Raw genomic sequence first — 19,547 nt, 5'->3', positions numbered from 1 at the left:
AAGGCTTTATGATTTTGTAAACTACCTTATTGATAGAGCATAAGAACTGATAGGAGAAAGCTAGTAAGTTAAAATACAGTGTGGTTTGAGGGATTTTGTTTGTGTGTTTGTATGGATTTTTTTTTGTTCCCTTCAAGAATTCTTTTATTTTACAAAATTGTGAAATACTTCTTTCAAAGGCCGTTGTGGAGATGTGTTTTTCCTGATAAACAAGAAAATTAGATAAATCCTTATGCAAAGTAATTGTTTTATCTCTTCTGTTCTTGTGAGTCTTACCTGAGTGTAATTTCAGATTATTGATTCTAATTTTGATTGTTCAGTGCTTACTAGTGACCTAAATTAGGGGTGATTGATTTTAGCACTTGAATGGTGTATATGGGTTAATGGTATGGGCATTAGGGGGTTTTCTAAAAACAAAATGTAATAGTCCATAGCCTGAGGTGTGGAGACTATGAGGTCTCATTCAGAAACAATAGAGAGGAGTAAACAGAGGTCAAAGCTGACCCTAACATGAAGTATTTTTATATTGGGTGCAGAATTATATTTTATTTCCCATTTCCTTATGTTTTTTCCCTTGAAAATCCCAAGATTACTCTTTTGCTACTTACAGATGAATAAACCTATTTTTAGACTACTAAATCTGGACAAATGCAAAATGTGGTTACAAAACAAGCGTTTAATACACAGCTTGTATTTGTTCAATTTATTTATTTTTTCTTATGTAGGTAGAGAATTCTGCTTTCAAGTCTCAATCTCAAGCCTTGTTTGTAGGGAACAGTTTAGTACAGTTTTACAAATCGCTACCAGTTGGCAGGTATAAAAGGCCTTTGAATTTTTCAGCAAATGAAAATATTAGATGTGACACAGAGAGGTGAGAAGCTTCCTGAAACCTTAATGAAGGTGATGGCAATTTTCTTTTTAACCTACTATTGGTTAAACCTGTGATAATTAACAACAATAGAATTTCTGTGGAATAAATACCCCTGTACCAGTATGGAAGATGCCATAGATCTGCTGCAGAAATGTTAGAATGCTTTTTGCACTGGCAATCTTGAGATGAGTCTGTCTTCAGTCCCTCCAGCACTGGAAGCTACAGTAAGTGGGTATTTTTGGTTGACCTTTTGGCATAGTCTCAAAAACTGACTGTAGAAGACCAAAGTGGTAACTTCTACAAAGTAAGAAGATGATGAACCTCAGTTGCTCAGAGCATTGCTTTTTGTGGAGGAAGTGTATCAACTGAGTGGTTTGCATACAAAGGTTAAACTTTCATGTTCTACTTAGTTGTCTTCCTCACTTTTACTCAAGGCAGGATATTAAGTCCAACATTACAGAGTTTCTATGTATTGCATTTGTTTTAATGTTGTTTGGAAGAACCTATGAACTGGTCGGCATGAGGTCAAAACTGGAGGAGCCAAACTTCTTGAGAAAAGTAATATTGCAAAGGCTGGAAAGGAGGACACATTAAAAGTACTTGTAATTTACGTGAAGCCCCAGGCAGGACTGTCACTACTAAAACTTACATAAAAGCTTATGTAAAAGTCAGGCATCATCAAGATGAACTAGTAATAAACGTATAAAAGGAAACGGAGAAAGAAAGCTGGCTAGTTGTTTGGAGTTTTTTCCCCATGTGGCAGTATCTGCTGCGTAATTTCATGCTTCACTTAAAGAAATTATATAAATAGCATGAAAATAGTGTATGTTTATAAAGAAAGCCTTTTAAAATGCTTTCAATGTGCTGTTGAAATTAATTATGTTGCAATGATTTTATAATGTATTGATTTGTGTGAATCATGAAATGGGAAAAGAGCAGCTTTTGAAATGTGCATAAAATGAGGTAACACAAATAGTACTGTTTTGTGTTACACTATGACTAGAACGTGTGCTGCCTTAATGCACTTTATATCAGAAGAAATTGTTCTAGCCTTGTGTATGTATGGTGCAGGTGACATAAGCCTTATTATGCCATTTTCCCCTGATTTTTTTTTTATTTTTTTATTGGCATATTTCAGTAACTTGCCTTTATTGCCACTCTTGAACAATTAGGTCAGACAAAATTACTATCTGCAGGTAAATGAAAAATGTGAAGTAGAGAATGAAATCTTCCACCCAGTTTAAGTTCTCATTTTGAAACGCTGAAACAGTAAAAGCATCTGCATCAGTTCCCTCAGCAAAGGCTTCTGTACTAAGGACTTTCCTGTGGTTCATATTCTTTGTATGGTACCAGCTGGTTTAAGGCATTGCATCTGATTACTTTGGAAATAATTACACAAACAAAATAACAGACTTAAGGAAATAAATTGCAGGAGGAGGTGCAGTACTTCTTTAAAGAAATTATTAATAATTTATTTCTCATATATATCTATATATAAAAATAAATATATATAGCTGTAGTCTCCCCAATATTTTGGTGCCAAAAGGTCTGACATTATTTTAACTTCTGGAATGAAAGTAAATCCTTGTTTTATGGAGCTTGTCCTTGGAAAGAAACTGAAGATAATACAGGGTGGAAATCATATGAAGGAAACAAAGTATTTCTTTCTTTACTGTACGCTCTTTAGTAGTTACCATGAGATTTTGAGTCATTGGTGGCTGAGGGCCATCACTCCTTGATTGAACTTTGAAGTGTCCAAACATAGATAAATCTTGAATATGAGCATCGCGACTTTTGAGCCTGAATGTGCTGTAGTTTGAGGGCTGTGAGAGCAGGAACTTAAATACTTGTATAAACAGTTTAAGTGTACTGTGTCTGTTAATGAAATGTTCCGGGTTTGTTTAATTGTAAAGCTCCATATAGTTAGCCAGGTACCCTGAGCACAGAGTAAGATGTGAAGGCAGAAGATGTCTTTGTGTCCTGCTATTAAAATGTGAGGGTGGGTCAGGGGAAGGCACTAATTTAAGGTTGTTTCAAGTTTAATAGGTGCTGGCAGTTGTTTTGACTGTAATCTGGGCAAAAGCATCTGTATTACTTGCTGCTGTGTAATGGTTCAGTGGGGGGCTGGAAGGATAAACTGCAAGCTCTTGTTAGTCCTTTAATTTAAAAAATGGGCAAACCAGTAAGTATTGGGGGGGGGGGGGGGGATTATAAGATTTAAAATGTAGAAATAGTATCCTAAGTGCTGTTTCAGGTAACATTTATGTACATAGCATAAGTAATTCCTTGAAACAGACGTTTTCTATTCTCTTTTGAGTGTTTTTTAGCTTGGTTTCTATGGCAATGAAACCTGTGCAGAGTGTCAGGCTGCTTCTTCCCCTGTCTCTAAAAATAACTTCTAAATTTACCAGCCAGTATAAGCCAAAATTAAACGGGAAGGGGGAGGTTTCAAAGGTAGTTGCATTCCAACTGGTTTCCAGCACACTGGTGACTGCTCAGAGGAAAATAAGTGCCCTGTGAAGACAAGGCCGAGTTGCCATAAGACAGAAGGATATAACCACCACTGTCTACCCTGCTGGCACAGGCACAATTTCCAGTTCTCTGGGCAAGTTTTGCTGTGGTTGTGGGGTTTTGTTGTTTTGGTTTGCTTTTTACCCTAGCGGACTTCCTCAAGATGAGCTGAAATTGCTGCCTTGAGTAGACAGCAGGGCACTTGAGTGAGAACTATTAAAAAGCTGGTGTATATTAATGGAACTATGTGTGTGTTACTCCAACTGTAAACACTAAAGCTGCTTAATCCATTTCTTGTGATTTTTACAATGGGGTATTCTTTAAGAAGTCACATTTTTTAACTTGCTGCATTAGGATAACCTTGATGCCTTTCAGAATTTCCAGAAGGTCTATATAGTAAAAGACAGGATAAATAGAGATGCTTGGTCCCTAAATATGATCAAGTATTACATAAAGGTAATATGACTCATATTATCTTTAAATTTATGTTTACAAAATGAAGACCCTTTGATGTACTAGAGGACATAACAGAACTCTTTTGTATGGAACCCTGAGGATGGAATTTTTGTTTCCTAATTGCAATTGCCATAACCCTTAAATGACTTGTTAACTTAGTTTTCGAAGACAAGAAGCATGTAGTTTTCCCATCCTCATGTTAGCTCCATCATTTGTAACTGTTCTGAAATTACTGATAATTTGGAGAAAGGCAACTTTCAAGAAAGCATGTAGAAGGCACAAAATTAATTTCCTCTGTAATGGCAAAGTGGGTTTTGGGCAGAAATATGCTCTTTGACCAATGGGGTGCTGTGGATCTCTCTGTGTCTTCAGGATACTGACAGCAGCTACTACGGCTTGGAAGGGAAAAAATGTTGCAGTGATTGAAGTGAAGGCAGAAGGAGAGGAAGAATGGAGTTAACAGACAGAAATCCATTAACTAGGCTTTACTTCCCGTACTCATAGACCAGCTCACTGTGGTGGGTTTGCCAAAGCAGCACACACATCCCAGATGAGGGTGGGTTTACCAGCCATTAGTGTACAAGTACAGCAGCAATGTTCTGCTATCTGTCTCTTTGCTACTCAGTTGACAGTTTTATTTGAAAGTGGTTTGATTTTGGCCACATCCCTTGCAATGCTAGATATTTTCTTGTGCATGATTGTACTTAATTTAGAACCATAACATTGATAGCTCTAAAGTTGTTTTTCTGACCTCAGCCTTTTTAGTGTTTTGTATTGTGACTTGCTCTCTGTGTCCCTAAATATATTAGGTTATTTTGAAGTGGTTTTGTGTTCTTTGGCCTTAACTGCTCTAAATGGCTATTCATATTTCTCATGTCACTATTTCTTCTGGATTACTGATTAGCCGTTACATGACCTGATTGCTCAGTACCCAGAACTCCTCAATAGCCCCTATCACTTCCACTGAAGGTAACATCTTAATAATATGTGTGTGTGTATTGTGCTTGTGTGTATATATATGCATACATATGTGTGTGCATATATGCATAGTTTAGAGATAAACCCTTTAATCTTTAAACTGTAGTTCTTTGAATACTGTGTTTGGAGGGAGTCCTGAAAAAGACAAAAAATGAAATGCTTTAGCGAGTAGCTTTATTACTCAGTCTAATTTGACACACTTAAAGAGGTGAGTGTTGTAGAAGCCATATGAAAATTACATAAAGTTGTTCTATTGCTAACTTCCTTTGAAGCATTTTCTGTTTTCTTGTACTATCTTTTTAATTTACCTGCCTACTGTTGAAATGTCTTCTATGCATGAAATTCTTGCTGTTATCCGTAATTTTTCGTTATTCATTTTGCTTTAAAGGTTCTTGGTAAAACTTCTTGGGGCAAATGAGTAACAGGAGTCTTTTTTTTTTTTTTCCTCACCATTTATTCACTGCTTCCTTTGTCATGAGGTTGTGACTTTTCTTTGGGGTGTTGGAGCCTTAACAGCAGGCAACATCAATACACATTTTATGAACATTTTTTAGAAAAAAATGCAGTGGTGTTAAAATATTAACATAATAGAAAGTATTTTATAGGCAGCATTTTTCCATGCAGTAAACATTAAACCCCCCAGATTTTGAGGACTCTGTGAAATCACTGGTGAGAAGATACTTAGTTTGGGGGTGGAAGTGGGAAGGGAGGTGGGAAAGTCAGTTAAGATAATCTCTAGTTGTTTGCTTTAAGGGATTTAACTGGACTACTTAAAGTAGTCACCTGCTGTTTTGTAAATGTTTGTTTTTTGAAGAGTAAGCTTCTCTCCTTTTGAAGATGTTTCTGCACATACTGGGTTGTCATGGAAAGTATTCCCTGAATATGTCTGAAATTTGTGTGTTTTTCTTCTAAGCTTCACAATGAGGATGACCCCCCAGAGCCTTCAGCAGCTGAGCAGCCATCCACGTCTACAACAGAGACTGCGCAGACACCCCAGACAGCAGCCTTATCTGAAGCAGATACTTCCCCTCCACCGTACTGTAGCATAGCTGTAGAAGCAGCTGCAACCTCAGGTATTTTTTTACATAGCAGGTCATCAGGGAGGAGTGTGTATGAATCAGAGATTGGTTCAAAGTGGTACGATGCTGCGGTATGGTTTTTGGTGGGATGTTTTCTTTTTTTCCCTATATGCACACACTTGCAGCAAAAAGCTCTGCTTTCATGTACAGTCCTTTGTCTGGTTATTTCAAAAGAAGCACACTACTAAATTATGGTGATTGTTCCAAATTAGTAGGCTAAATGGATGTTCATTAATTAATGTAATAGGTTTTATTTAAGTCTGTGAGTAGCTCAGTCCCACATTTAATCTACATCTTTTGATTAGTGGTCCATTATTAGACCTCAGTAGCAATTATCATCAAAACCCCAAACCAGCAAAGCACTGAATTGTCAAAACTCACACTTCTTATGTGTGTGCCATGGTACTGGTAAACACAGGTACATGGCTACTGGTAAACCCAGGACACATTGGTTGTTGAAAATATTGCAATGAAAAGATTCATTTTGCTTTAAAGGCTCTTGATAAAACTTCTTGTGGAAAATGAGTAACAGTTTTTCTCCATTTATTCACTGCTTCCTTTGTCATGAGGCTGAGACTTTACAGCAGGCAACATCTAAGTCCCTGTTCAGGAAAATTGCTTGAATTTGCCTCTCCCATGTGCCAGATAAATATTTTAGAAGTAATCGCCAACCTAATTTTTTTCATGTTGACTAAAGAAGCAATTTCCTATCCCTGGTCTTTGAGACAGTGTTTGCAAGTTTAAAGCATAGCTATGCAGAACTGTCTCTCTGTATAATGTCCTTGTGTTGGTGTGCTGACGAATCTTTTACCAAGTGACCTCTGCTGACATATCTTTATCATGTAAGCATTCTTGTTACAAACTACCGCTAGCTGTAGGACAAAGCTCAAGGTGTATTTTAAATAGTTTTTATATTTTGTTAATAATTCTATTCTCTATGATGATGTTCTCCTATTTCAATATCTAAGAATGAATTCTGTGGTCCATTTTGATAAAAGGAACTTTTCTAAAAGAGTATGGTGAAATTGAAATCTTGGAAAAATTTATTTTCACAGAATTCAAGTTACTAACAAAGCCATTTTTATACAACATGATTATTACTGGACTTAAGTAACTAGCTGATGTTGACAAAAGTATTTTCTAGGATATTTCTGTGCATGTCTTTTGTATGATTTGGTAAAAAGCTGTTGGTTGGAATGCCTAGGAATATAACTCAGATAATATGATTTCTTTTTTCCATAAATTTGTTGGCTCCTTGCAGCATCTAGGTTAAGGTTTCTGCCTTAACCTAGCAACTAAAAGCAACTAAAAGCACCATAAAACCATTCACTATTTTATTTCATTAAAGTTTTGGGTTTTTTTTAATTTACAGGAACTTGAAATAAAAATCTCAATTTTAGCCTCTGTTGAAAAAAAAAATTTGTTAAAGCTCAGTAATTATGTGTATATAAAATTTAATATTCTTGACATCTTTCTGGCTTAAAAATGCATTACTTCTTTATTTTGAACAGAAACACACAATGAATTTTATCCTGTACCACCTCCATACAGTGTAGCTACCTCTCTTCCTACTTACGATGAAGCAGAGAAGGCCAAAGCTGCAGCAATGGCTGCTGCTGCAGCAGAAGTTGCCCAGCGAGTAAGTGATAAAGTTCTGCTTTATTTCAGTTTTGTGAAACATTAGGCTAATCTATTTCTAACAAATAACCTAGTTATTGAAATAATAGTGGGCTGGTGATTTAAATGTTTTGGATGCTGAAGTTTTGTATAGATAGTGCAAGTTAGTTGTAAAGTGTTATGAAAAGTGTATAGTTTCACTCCTTTCTGAGGCATAGCTGCTGTCTAAACAGCTTTAAAAGCCAAATTTTTCCCCGGTTTTAATAGTTTGTCCAGTATTTTGCCATCTTTTATTTAAGTAGTCATTGCTAATGTTACTTTGTTGACTTATTGTTCATATTTAGGGTTTCAGATGTTAAAAAAACCAAACCCAAACCAACCAAACAAAAACAAACACAAAAACCCCTCCACAAACCAAACCCACCCCAAATTAGAAAGGAAGGAGAATTATAACAGTCTGGAAGGGGCAAAGCCCCAGATAATGTGTATCTTTTTAAAAGGATCCATGAAGGCATAGACACTGAAATTCAGACAAATGTTCCAAGTACTTAAAAAAACCCAACACAACTCCCCCTCACACACTATGAATTATGCTAAACACTAAATTAAGTAATAGGTATATATTCAGTGTTTATAGTTTTATAAGAATTAACGTTATAATGAATACAGTCTTCAAAATAGAAAATTGGTATTGCAATTAGTGGCAAACGTTAGCTCTGTAGGCAAAGTTCTTCCCTTTTTTCTCCCAAATTTTGGAATATGGAAATCCCGCTGTTTGGTAGTACTGGATATAATATGCTACACCCAAATTAGGCATCCAGTGCTTTCACCAAAATTCTGCACCTTGAGATCAAACGTGATGACTGCATTTGAGATGCATTTAAAATCTTATTGATTACAGTGTGCTTGTGACTGTGGAAAAAAATTCTGCTCATTCAGCGGGAGGCTGTTCCTTCCTTGGCTGCTGTGCAATAATCACAGTGCACAGCACTCACTGTAAGGTATGCGCAGCTAAAGTTAAATTGGATTTGTGTATCACGGCCAGTGAAGGCAAATGTGTTTACTAAATGCAGTAGGGAACCAGAGACATTTAAATGGTTACTTGCCAAGTTTCTGCTATGAGGTGATGATACACAAATGTAACCTTTTAACTGCTTTAACAGGAGCATAGGTTCTGTGTAGTCTGTCTTTACTGCTTATCATACAAAAAAAACCCTGCTGAATGGAACACTTAACCTGAAATGATAAACCTTGAAACTTTCTTGGAACGTAGCAACCTAAACCTTAACTTTTAGGGTACCATTACCAGTCCTGTGACGCTTCAGACAGGTCATGTACAACTCCCTCGCAAGATTCTTGTTGCTTTAAACTTTGTGCATCTAGAACCCTATGAGATGGAAATCTCAGACATGCAAGCAGTCTTCCTTGAATTGAATTTCGCAGGGAAAACCAAAATCAAGGACAATTAAAAAAAGCCAAAACAAAACAAAAAAGGACAGTAACTCTGAACCTCTACAGTTTATGTGCTGTGGGAAGACAGTCTGGATTTGGTTGCACAAGAAGGTAACTGGCTCAGAGTGAATGCAGAGGTCAGAGAGGATGGGTGTAAGTCAAAATAAGAAGAGACAAAGGTGAATGGAGAGCAGTGTTACTGAGGGAGTACACAGAGGTTTAAATGGGAAGCGGGAGGGAGGGGACTGCGACTGGTGGAGAAAGAAACCCAAGTGGGGACAAAATGGGTTACTTACTGGGAAAGGAGCTGAAACTGGTGTGTGAGAAAAAGAGATTCAGAGAAGGAGAGGAGTGTGGAGTTAAGTGGTAATAGAGTTGAATATGGTGACAAAGTGAGAAATAAACTTTTTTATAGTCTGCTTTTCCAAAGCATATGGTAGAACTTGCCAATCAGGTACTAGGTGCTGACAGCACAAGGATTTTGCTCACTTGAGAAAAATCAGTAGGAACACACCATCATTCCCCCAAAGCAGAGATTGGCTAAGAAGTTACAGACTTATGGCAGTACTAAGTTACTATCAGAAGGCCACTCAGTATACCGAACAGCCACATCCTGCTGGCAGCTAAAGATCTCAAGTTTGAGAGTTTCTGCTCAGTTTGCTTCTGTGGATTTTTTTTGTTGTTGTTGCTGTTGTTTTTTTGTTTGTTTTTAAGCACATGGATGCACACACACAAACTGTAGTAAAGAAATAGCATTAAGATTGTAAAGCTGAGATTTGGGAAAAAAGAAACGCTGAAGTTGAGTTCCAGTTTTATAAATGATATTAAAATTATGTGCCAGTATAGTTTTAATTAATGCCATTTTAATTACCTTACCACATGATGCTGCCATAAAATCCCTGCCTTATTTAATTCCTCTGATGGATTTACACTAGGGTGCTTTAAGGCTGTGTGATAAGACTGTCTTCATCTGGCAGATGACTGGATTAAAAAAAGGGTTGCATTATGGTTAGAGTGGTGGTTTGCCATCTTGAGCAGAAGGATTTTGATCCTTATCTCTGAATACCTGTGGGGGAACAGTTAAGTGACTTAAACTTTGCACTACTGGTATGTAGTTGATTGTTTTCTCACTTTCATTGTCATGGAGATCACAAGCAGTGACAGCTGCAGACAGTATCTGACTTGTATGTTACCTACATTGCAAAACATAAAGGTTATAAGATAATTTTTCAGTTTTTATTTTCAGTCTCATGAAACCAGTAATCTTAAGAATGTGAACTCTGCTGTGCTTACCTCTTCACTACAATAATGTGAACAGTTGGAAAAGGTTAATTGTCCTTATGTTACCTTGAGTAATACATGAAGTTGATAATTGTTTCAAGGTATAATCCAAAGTGTGCAGTGAAGAAGGCAAAAACCTCATTGAGCGAAAGAGAGGAAAATGGTATAAAAAGGGAGACATTTAATAAACAGCCTTCATTTTTTTTTCTCCTGAATCAAGTAGGGATCTTAAAAAGCATCAATGTGATCATATTAAAGACTTCATCATAAGCCCTTCATTACAGATTGTATGAACAATCTAAACTTAACATTTACTGATACTTTTAGTACTTGTTTTTGTAGTTCTTTGTGTAGCTTGTCTTACAAGAATAGGTTGTATATAATCATTTATTTCAAACGCTCCCAGACAGCTCAGTGCATCAAAGAAATTGTAGCAGTCTTATGTCATCAGTTAGTTACCTTGGCTTTCGGTGTTTTCCTTCAAATTCTCAAGGTCAATTTTGAAAGGTCGATTAACATGGGCAAAAGTATTGCTAACATTTAAATGACTTGTTTATATGTTGCAATGGATGGCTTTTACTTAATGCTTTTCAGTTGCATTTGTCTTACGTTTTTCTGTTTTTACATGCTTAGCACGCCCAGTTTAGGGAGTCTAGGAGTCTGTTTGATGAAATATTCCTCAGTCGTCCAGAGGTATGGTATAGTTCTCTCTAGTTTAGACTTTAACTATGAATTTTCCTGCTGGCAAACAAGTGCTTCTGGGGTTTATTGTGCCTTTCCCCCACCACTATTAACTCTATATTGTTTTGTATGCTTAATGGGGTTTATTGAGTAATTTGACCCTTTCTTCACAAGTTTTTCTCTGTAAATCCACTCCATTGAAAAGAGTTATGTCAGTCTAGTTATCCAAGGGGTTCCTGAAAACTTGGGTTCTTTACTTAATTAAAAGTAGTTTTGTCTCACTGTACACCATGCTAGGTTTCAATTTGAAAGAAGTTAAAAAGCGTTTGAGGGAGAGTCCTCTTTTTTCAGAATACTACAGAGAGAGCACTATAGTTTCAGAAGAGTTAATAGGTTTGACTTCAGGAGATGATGTGTTTCATTTGATGTTCTTTTCCTTAGAGCAGTTACTCTGTGTGACATGCCATTTATGTTGATAATGTATTTTCCTGTTCAGATCTTTCTCTGGTCATAGAAACAGCAAGAAACAGCAAGTTTTCTGTTTATACAGATCTCAGCACATTTAACAAATTAGAAATACTGTCTATGATCCTTAACCTGGCTCGATTTGTGAAAAATCAATATGAGATACTGAAACAATATTATGTATTTTATGAATTTGTGTGTTTTGTTATATGACATTCTTCTAATTAAAAAGAAATATAAATATATAATTATTATAATTGATAAAAATGGCCCTAATTAAATTATTACTGTGGAATTGCATTTAGTTCTGAGCATCAGCAGAGAGGACAGTCATTCTTCACTGCCTGTTTTCCTATAGGAATGGTGGCAAACAATTACATTTTGAAGAAAGACTGGGGCAGTTGACACCAGCTAGATCATATGAGAGCACTGAAAGACAGGCAGTATTAGAGGGGCTTGAGCAGTGGCCAGTTAGTGTCTTCCATCTACAGGACTTATCATAAAACTGCATAATACTAAATCATATCGATAGAGGTTGAACAGGATTTAAGCGCAGGAAACAATTTATGATACTTTTCATATGCCAATTTTTGGTGACAGTAAATTGAACTCAGTTTAATACAATTTCCTTTTGACATGGACTGTGATAAATTACAACTTGCTCACACTTACTACACTAGTGCCTACTTGCAAATGTCTGCTCTCATGTCTGTGGGACGTACATTGACCTGTGTTCCTCACATGTGTAAGCCTTAAAGAAACCTGTGCATATAGAGAAACCTGCTAAGCTTGTTATTGTACTTAAGCTTTTCTGAAGCAACATTTTGCATAGAGCATAATTCACTAATTGGTTTGGAAATGCCAGTATGAACAGTTCAGTAGTTAGCAGTTTAAAAAAGATCCAAAAATTATTTTAAATGGAGTTATGGGTTTTCACAGACCTTCTGAAGTTAAAATTCAATATGTTTTTTGTTGTCCTGACTTGGAAAAAGGAATGTTTGTGACATATTTTAGAGAGAAGCACATTAAAATGCAGCTTTTTATTTAATGCGTATTCAGCTCCCCCTTTCTTCTGCCCCCTCTTCCTGCCCCCTGTCTTGTAGCTGCAGCGGTGTTTGATTAAATAAACTAATGCTTTCAAAGTCACTTAAGATGACCATTTAGGGACATCTGGAATTCTGTAGAGTTGAATTATAGCCCCTCAAGATTGTTGTTCAGCTAGCTTTTTGTGCTTTCCTTGGAATTGTGTATGTTAATAGCAGCATTTTTAGAGTAAGTTATCCAGTACAGAGTCTTGGCTAATTAGTCTGAAATAAGAGCACAGCTGAAATTTCACAGCATGTTACAAAGTTGGCTGCCTTGAGTTGGTACAGCTCTAACGTAATTCCTATACCCTGGTAAATTATTTTGCTGTGTTGACAAAGGTGAACATGTCAGTTATACGACAGAGCTTTAGATCTCTGTGACTCCTTAATGCCCTTTTAGTTATGAGCTTAATATACAAGGTGTCTCTGCCCATGGCAGGGGGGTTGGAAAAAGATGATCTTAAGGTCCTTTCCAATCATTACCCTTCTACGATCCTATGATAACATTTGCCATAGTGACTAAATAATGTGTTAAAATCAGAATTACATCTTTTCAGTAGTAATTGTTTGTGATGGGTAAAATAACTAGATAAATCTCACTTGAACTGATTTCCCTTGATTTGATTTTTATTAATATGTAATTTCTTCTCTTAATTCTTATACATTATGATTTATTGGAGAAAAATAGGAAAAGAATGTTACTCAGGAATGTTACTCAAGGTTTGTTGTTTTGGTTTTTTAAGGGGGGGGGGTTGGTGGTTTTGGTGGTTGGTTTTTTTTTTTTGGTTGGGGGTTTTTTTTTTGGTTTTTTTTTTTTGTTTGTTTTAAAGACCAGATTACTGCTGCTACTGACAGTATTACTTAACTTGTATTGTCCTACATTGTTTTGATGTTCTTCATTTAAGCGTAAAAATGGTGTGTTTCACTGGTTTTACAGTTTCCATCAGGCTCTCTTTAGTAGGTGCTATCATCATGAAAACCTTTACATTTGCCAGTCTACAGTTGCAGCAATCTTTTAGTTACGCATGTAACTGCATACCTAAGATCTGCCAAGTTCTTTTGAAAAATCAAGTACTGAGAAGCATAAGCCCCTCATACTTTCAGTATTTTAAGATCTAGTATTTTGACGCAATGGGTGAAATCTTTGGATCGTTTTGACTTGACGTCTTTCTTTGCTTTTGTTTGACCTAAACTCACAAAGTGCCCAGTACTTTAGAAGCCTTTTAAATGCTTTCAATCTTTTTGCGCCCTCTAGTGTCCCTAGAGGTTTTCTTTTGTTTGCATATGGTTGTTTTTTTTTCTGTGGGTTATAGGATAGTCAAATTGGTTGGTGCAGTGCGGTTGCATCAGCAGTTTATTTTAAGATTCTAGCCTTAGTCTATATTTTAGGAAACATTAGAAGACTTTTCTGGCAGGAAAAAAAAATAGAACGTCCTATGCAATGACTTCCAAAAAAAATTTAATAGTTTGGCTGCATGTAAAGATAGCTACAGTAAGAAGAGGTTTCTTTTGGTTTTGATTGTCAGAGTGCTCATATGAAATAATTTCTAGCTTAATTTGAAAATGAATAGGCAATATGTACATATCTTCTACAGAAACATATACAGAAAAATTTGGCTCTGATAATATAAACAACAAATAAGACTTGTTTTATCAATACGAATTATTTTTCCTTTAAACTTCCTTGATGTAGACATGTTACAGAAATGACAGTTTTCTTCTTTTAGCTTTAGAAACATAATTAATACTTTAATCCTACAGATAGTTATTCTAAAATAAACTTTTCACTAAATTATCACTAACCTGTAAATCCAGGAAGAAGAGTATCCACCGCGGGATGATTTCAGTGATGCAGATCAGCTTAGAGTGGGCAATGATGGCATCTTCATGTTGGCATTTTTCAGTAAGTTATCTTGTATCCCAGACCTACGGAGGTATATCTTAATTGTACCTTTTTTTCTATGGCATATGAAAGATAGCTGTGATAAATTGCATTAATGTACTGTAATGAATGGATTTTTTTTTTCCCCCCTGTACACAGATATAAATGCTTCCTGTTCTAGATTTAGCAAATATATTGCACTTTTTTCCTGTGGTATCTGCCACAGATAAGTGAACAAAGTAAAATCATATAAGCTTTGAGGCATAGCAAGGCTGCACTGTTACCCATGAATTGAGGAGTTCTTGCATCTTCTAGTTGAACTACCAACTTGAATTAAAGGCTGGATCACAGAAATCTGACAATTGTTTTTTTGGTTTTTTTTTGAGTGGGAAAAAAAAAAAGAGATAACATGTGCTGTATAAAGTTGCTGATGCTAGTGTAGAGAATTAAATAGTTGTGGGTGGATTTTTGGAACAAATCCAGCCATGCTCATTTTCAGGTTGAGCTAACCACTGTCATATGAAAATGTCTTTGGTAATGTCCGATTACAACCAGCACTACATATAACACTTCTTCAGGTGCTGTGTGTGCACTGTGCATGTTTTGTAAGTTATGTACTGCATTGAGCAAAGTTAAATTTAGCCACTATAAGTTGCTTCTAGAAAGCAGCTGCTTCTGTTTTGCTAATTGCTTATTTCTTCCTAATTTCTGAGGATATTTTCCCTTTCTGAAACAAATGTGTTTGGCTACCTGGATGGAAGCCAGGGATGGTGTCAGGGATGCAGCTTTTAAGTATTCTTCAGAATGAAAGCTGAATGAGATCCACTGAAATCTCCTTTATGTCCTTCAACATAGATCTTGCCTTCCTTCTTTATTGTCTCTCACAGCCTCTTTATTTAACTGTTACAGGTGCAGGTTAGAGAACTTTAGCAGAATGCTTTTTTCATATTGGCCTATGATGTACTGGGACAACAGGTGTTTGCATCCTTGGATAAAAATATGTGTCTATGTCTCATAACAGATACATAAATACATGTATAGGGTAACAAATGAGTTTTGCAGTTTGACCTCTTTCTGTAGTTGGACCATAGAAATTGTATATATTCTTGTGTCAAAGGCAGGTATGGCTTCATTTCTTTTTCCCTTTTTTTCACCTTCCCTAAGTGCTGTAACTTTTTGTGTTTAACCTATTTAGGTTCTGCATTGTCTAAACTTGTTCTTGCTTTTAAATCCTGGTTCAGGCTTTCATTAGCACTGTGCTTGGAGGTCAAGTGCGTTGTTGGCTGTAAAGTGTTTTAAGTTCATAAAATCAGTTTTCCAAAACTGTGTGCCAGAAACATTGTGTCCACCTTCAAGAGTGCAGGTATTTACTTGGATAAACTGATAACTTTCTCTTCAAATAGCTGTTTAGCTGAGACTGCACAGAGCATTGCTTTTACACATTTAACAAAATACTTCGTAGATCATATTTTTTGATTATTCTGGAATTGTTACTGCAAACTTTGCTTGCCTATGAATGAAATGTATAAAATGAGTGCTTACACATTGTAAGATACTTATGCAGGTGTTACGTGTAATTAGGATCTGTGTTGGCTGTTGTGGATGCAGGTTACATACGGAAATTGAGAAAGTTTACTTGTTTGTGTTCATGGTATGAGTTCACAAAAACCCTGAGCACTTAGCTGTACTATTAATTTTTAGTAGCTTTTCATAGGGAAACTTGACAACTAACTGAAAAATGAGCTTAACTTCACGAGGGTAGATTGTAAGTAATGGGTGATGTATTCCTGTCCCTCTAATAAAGCAGATCTCCTCCTCTAATAAGGAGATAAAAGCCTTTGTTAAGTTGATGTATGTAGAATTAAGAGAGCAAGAATTAAAATGAAGTTTACGGTATGGCTGTCTTTTGGGTTGCTTTTTCATGGTAGGATATGTTTAAATGCTGCAAGTAGAAGTGGCACGTTGCAGATAGCCTAGAGTAAGCTCCCTTAGTTAAAATGCAGAACAGTGTCAGAAACTGTTGTCTAGTGAGAAAAGCATGGAATGAATGACTTGTTCCAGATGTGCTCTCTCACCTTCTCCAGTGAGTGACTGTTACGTACAGCATTGGTAGAAAGATTTTGGGGGTAGGGCTGGCAGGGGCAGGCTGCCTTTGTTTTAAATGTAACGTAGTGAAGTTAGCATTTTTTAATTACATTTCATTCAGTTGAAGTACAATAAAATGAAACTTTTTGCTGAGCTTACCTGTATGTTGCAGCTTGGTATAGTGGGAGGTGTCCCTGCCAATGGCAGGGGTGTTGGAACTAAACGATCTGTAAGGTCCTTTCTAACCCAAACCATTCTCTGAGTCTGTTGCAATCAACTCGTGGTATGTAGCTACCATCTAGTGGTAGATGCCCAACTTGCATGAAATTGCTGTCTTGAGGCCATCTAGTGGCCACATTTGTTTGTTTGGGGGTTTTGTTTGCATTAGGGGCTGCATGCATGAGTTACAAACCTGTTTCCAATCTAAGTTATAAAGTACTGTTCTGTTGAGCATAACTAAATAGAATGAGCCAATATAAAGAATAAAAGGCCTTCACATGAACAAGTGGAGTTTTTCCTTTAGCATTTGATTCAGAAACTTTTTAAAAGATTAGAAAACAACCTATTTTATTTCTTATGTATGGTAAAATCACATATTTAAGAAATTGTTGTTGCTCATGAAATCGGTGATTATGTTGATGAGCAAAGAATCTGCTCTGTAATAGTCAGGGCTGGTGCTTGTCCATTTCTGATTTAGAGGTAAATGGATATATTCATTAGTTAATATATTAGTGACTATATTAATTTTGCATTGACTGTGAAATGCAGCAAATATTGCTATTAGACAACTTAATATGTTTTTTTTTATATTACGTATGTTTAACTCTGCTGTGCTTTATACAGCATTGTAGACTCTTTCCAGAATGTCAGAGGAATTTGTTAATAAGTGAGTTTCTCAGAATGATTTTTTGGTTGATATGCACAACAAAAAGGAGGAAATTCTGTGCTTTTTCTTCATTTTGAACACAGCTATAATTGTGATAAAGCAAGTAATTCATGACTTAAAGGGTTTGATTTTCATGCTGAATCTGTCTGTAGTGGAAGTCTTTTGAGTCGATTGTCTCATCCTGGTTCGTTGTGTGAAGGAGGTTTTCTCTGTAGTGATAAAAGGCTTATATGGTTTTCCCTTAAACATAAGGAGAGCTTGAGAAATATCAACCAGTTTTTTCACCTGTGGGCCCCAGAAGGAATTACAGGCCTCATCCGGATTCTCTGAAGCCATGGAAAGGAGTTTTGGGTTGTCCTTACAACATGGAAATAATGGATATTAATTTGAACCTCATAGATAGGTTAATAAGGAGGAAGAAGTGGAGAAAAGTGCTTGATGATACAGCCAAAGTTTATGTTACCATACAGAGATCTGATTTGTTCTTTCCGAACAACATCTGGACAATTTAAACACCGTATGCAACGCTCACCAATAAATCTCATGATGTGGAAAAAAATGTACATACTATCCTAGATGCTGTATTAGAACATATAATAGCCATACCAAAATTTCATAAATCAATGTTCATACAGTTTTCAAAGCTGTAAGATGCTTCAAACAGTCAGTAAACTGCACACAAGTTAGGATATCGACTTAGGGGGTTTCAAGCACAAGTTGGAAGACTGAGTTGTAGCGCAGGCTCAGGGTTAACACAGCCTCGGTTGTATGCTTCCCCGGGAGTGGTAAGCACGGTCTAAATTTCTGGTGAGGGGTCCTCCTTGTGGATGTAGGAAACCTGACTGCTGTATATCCACATCACAAATGTTATGCATGTTTCCCTCAGTCGTGTAGGAGAAGGGGAGGGTGAGTAATTTGACTGAAATTGCGAATGGTGGTAGGAGATGAAGGAGCTGGTTTGGGCATGCTTTTTTCTTTTTGGTAATTAGAGGTGCCTGGCTGACTTTTGTACACAATCACTTATTTCTTAATGTAGAAAAAAATTTACTTGCATGGTTGCTCTGTACATATTGAATATAATGCAAAATAATTGGAACAAGGAAGCTTCTAGATGGGCATTCAGAATAAGTTGCAACCAAGGGTAATGGAGCAGGAGATATAAATTGCCTAGGGAAGTTTTTGAACATTTATCACAGAGTAGAAAAAAGAAAAGTAATTGTTGGAAGTTGATAGCAAACGCTTCTAGTGATCATCTTCAGACTTAAGGTGAGCTCTTCAGGAAGGAGCAAAAAATGTGTACCAGTTTAAAAATGGAGTAAATTCTTTGAAGGAATGGAAAGAATAATTTCTAGTGATGCATGAAGACGTGTAAGTTTTAGTTTATTGCCATGTGCTTAGTAAACCTAGGCCAGGTAGGAAATACTAAGCTCTTTGGTGTTCGGTGTATATTAAAATAGTAAGTCATTGGACAAGCAAATTGGTGAATAAAGGATATAACTTACCGTGGTTGCTTTTTATATATATATATATATATATATATATATAGTTACCATTATAAGCTTATCACAGCCACTGTTAAAATTTGGAACCAACCTTAATCTTCAGACCAGTTTTACTGGCTTCTTTTCACGATACTAGATATAAACTTAAGACAGGTGATTAATGTGTAGCTGTGGAAAGCTAAGTAAAACAAATCAGCAAATGAAGTGCAGCAGCAATTGAGGAAAACAGATTTGTTTCAGTATGCTTGTCATTATTGTTACATCTTCTGATATATTGCAATATGTATTACTTAAAACCTTACACAAGATTGCTTAATAACTTGACAAACTAAGGGTTTTTTGTTTACTGTAAATTGTGGGAGTGTAATGAAAGGATGTGTCTATATTGCTTTGCAACTAAATGAGCACTGACAAAAAGCAAGCATGGATTAATAAATTATTAATGACTAAGTACAACTTTCTACATAATCTTTGCCTTGCCTCTGCAGTTATTTGAAAATGAAGAATGGCAATGGCTTGTCTGGTAAAACTAAGTTGAATTATTTTACTCCACCTTCTTTGGAATTGCTGATAGACAAAAGACTTCTGATTTCTAACTTTAATTTTTGATATGTAAAATCCAGTGCTGACTACTGCCCCTTCAAAGAGGGCTTTTGCTGTGGATATAGCTGATGGATGGCCTCATTTTGCATATTGGGTTTAGAACATCCCGTGCT

At 36.2% G+C, this 19,547-nt stretch overlaps 1 protein-coding gene across 2 annotated transcripts in view; it reads left to right on the top strand.

Moving 5' to 3' along the window:
* NDFIP2 (Nedd4 family interacting protein 2) overlaps nt 1-19,547 on the top strand; it is a 45,223-nt gene that overhangs the window by 11,489 nt on the left and 14,187 nt on the right. Inside the window, exons 2-5 of one of the 2 annotated variants that reach the window (XM_065678073.1) lie at nt 5,730-5,889; nt 7,407-7,534; nt 10,879-10,938; nt 14,292-14,379. In XM_065678073.1, the coding sequence (XP_065534145.1) occupies nt 5,730-5,889; nt 7,407-7,534; nt 10,879-10,938; nt 14,292-14,379 (436 nt within the window). The remainder of the gene's footprint in view (nt 1-5,729; nt 5,890-7,406; nt 7,535-10,878; nt 10,939-14,291; nt 14,380-19,547) is intronic. The other variant, XM_065678074.1, reaches the window with a different exon arrangement.

This window comes from Lathamus discolor, chromosome 4 (assembly GCF_037157495.1).
Source record: "Lathamus discolor isolate bLatDis1 chromosome 4, bLatDis1.hap1, whole genome shotgun sequence".
Lineage (NCBI taxonomy): Eukaryota > Metazoa > Chordata > Aves > Psittaciformes > Psittacidae > Lathamus > Lathamus discolor.
This window is presented reverse-complemented; position numbering and strand designations above follow the sequence as displayed.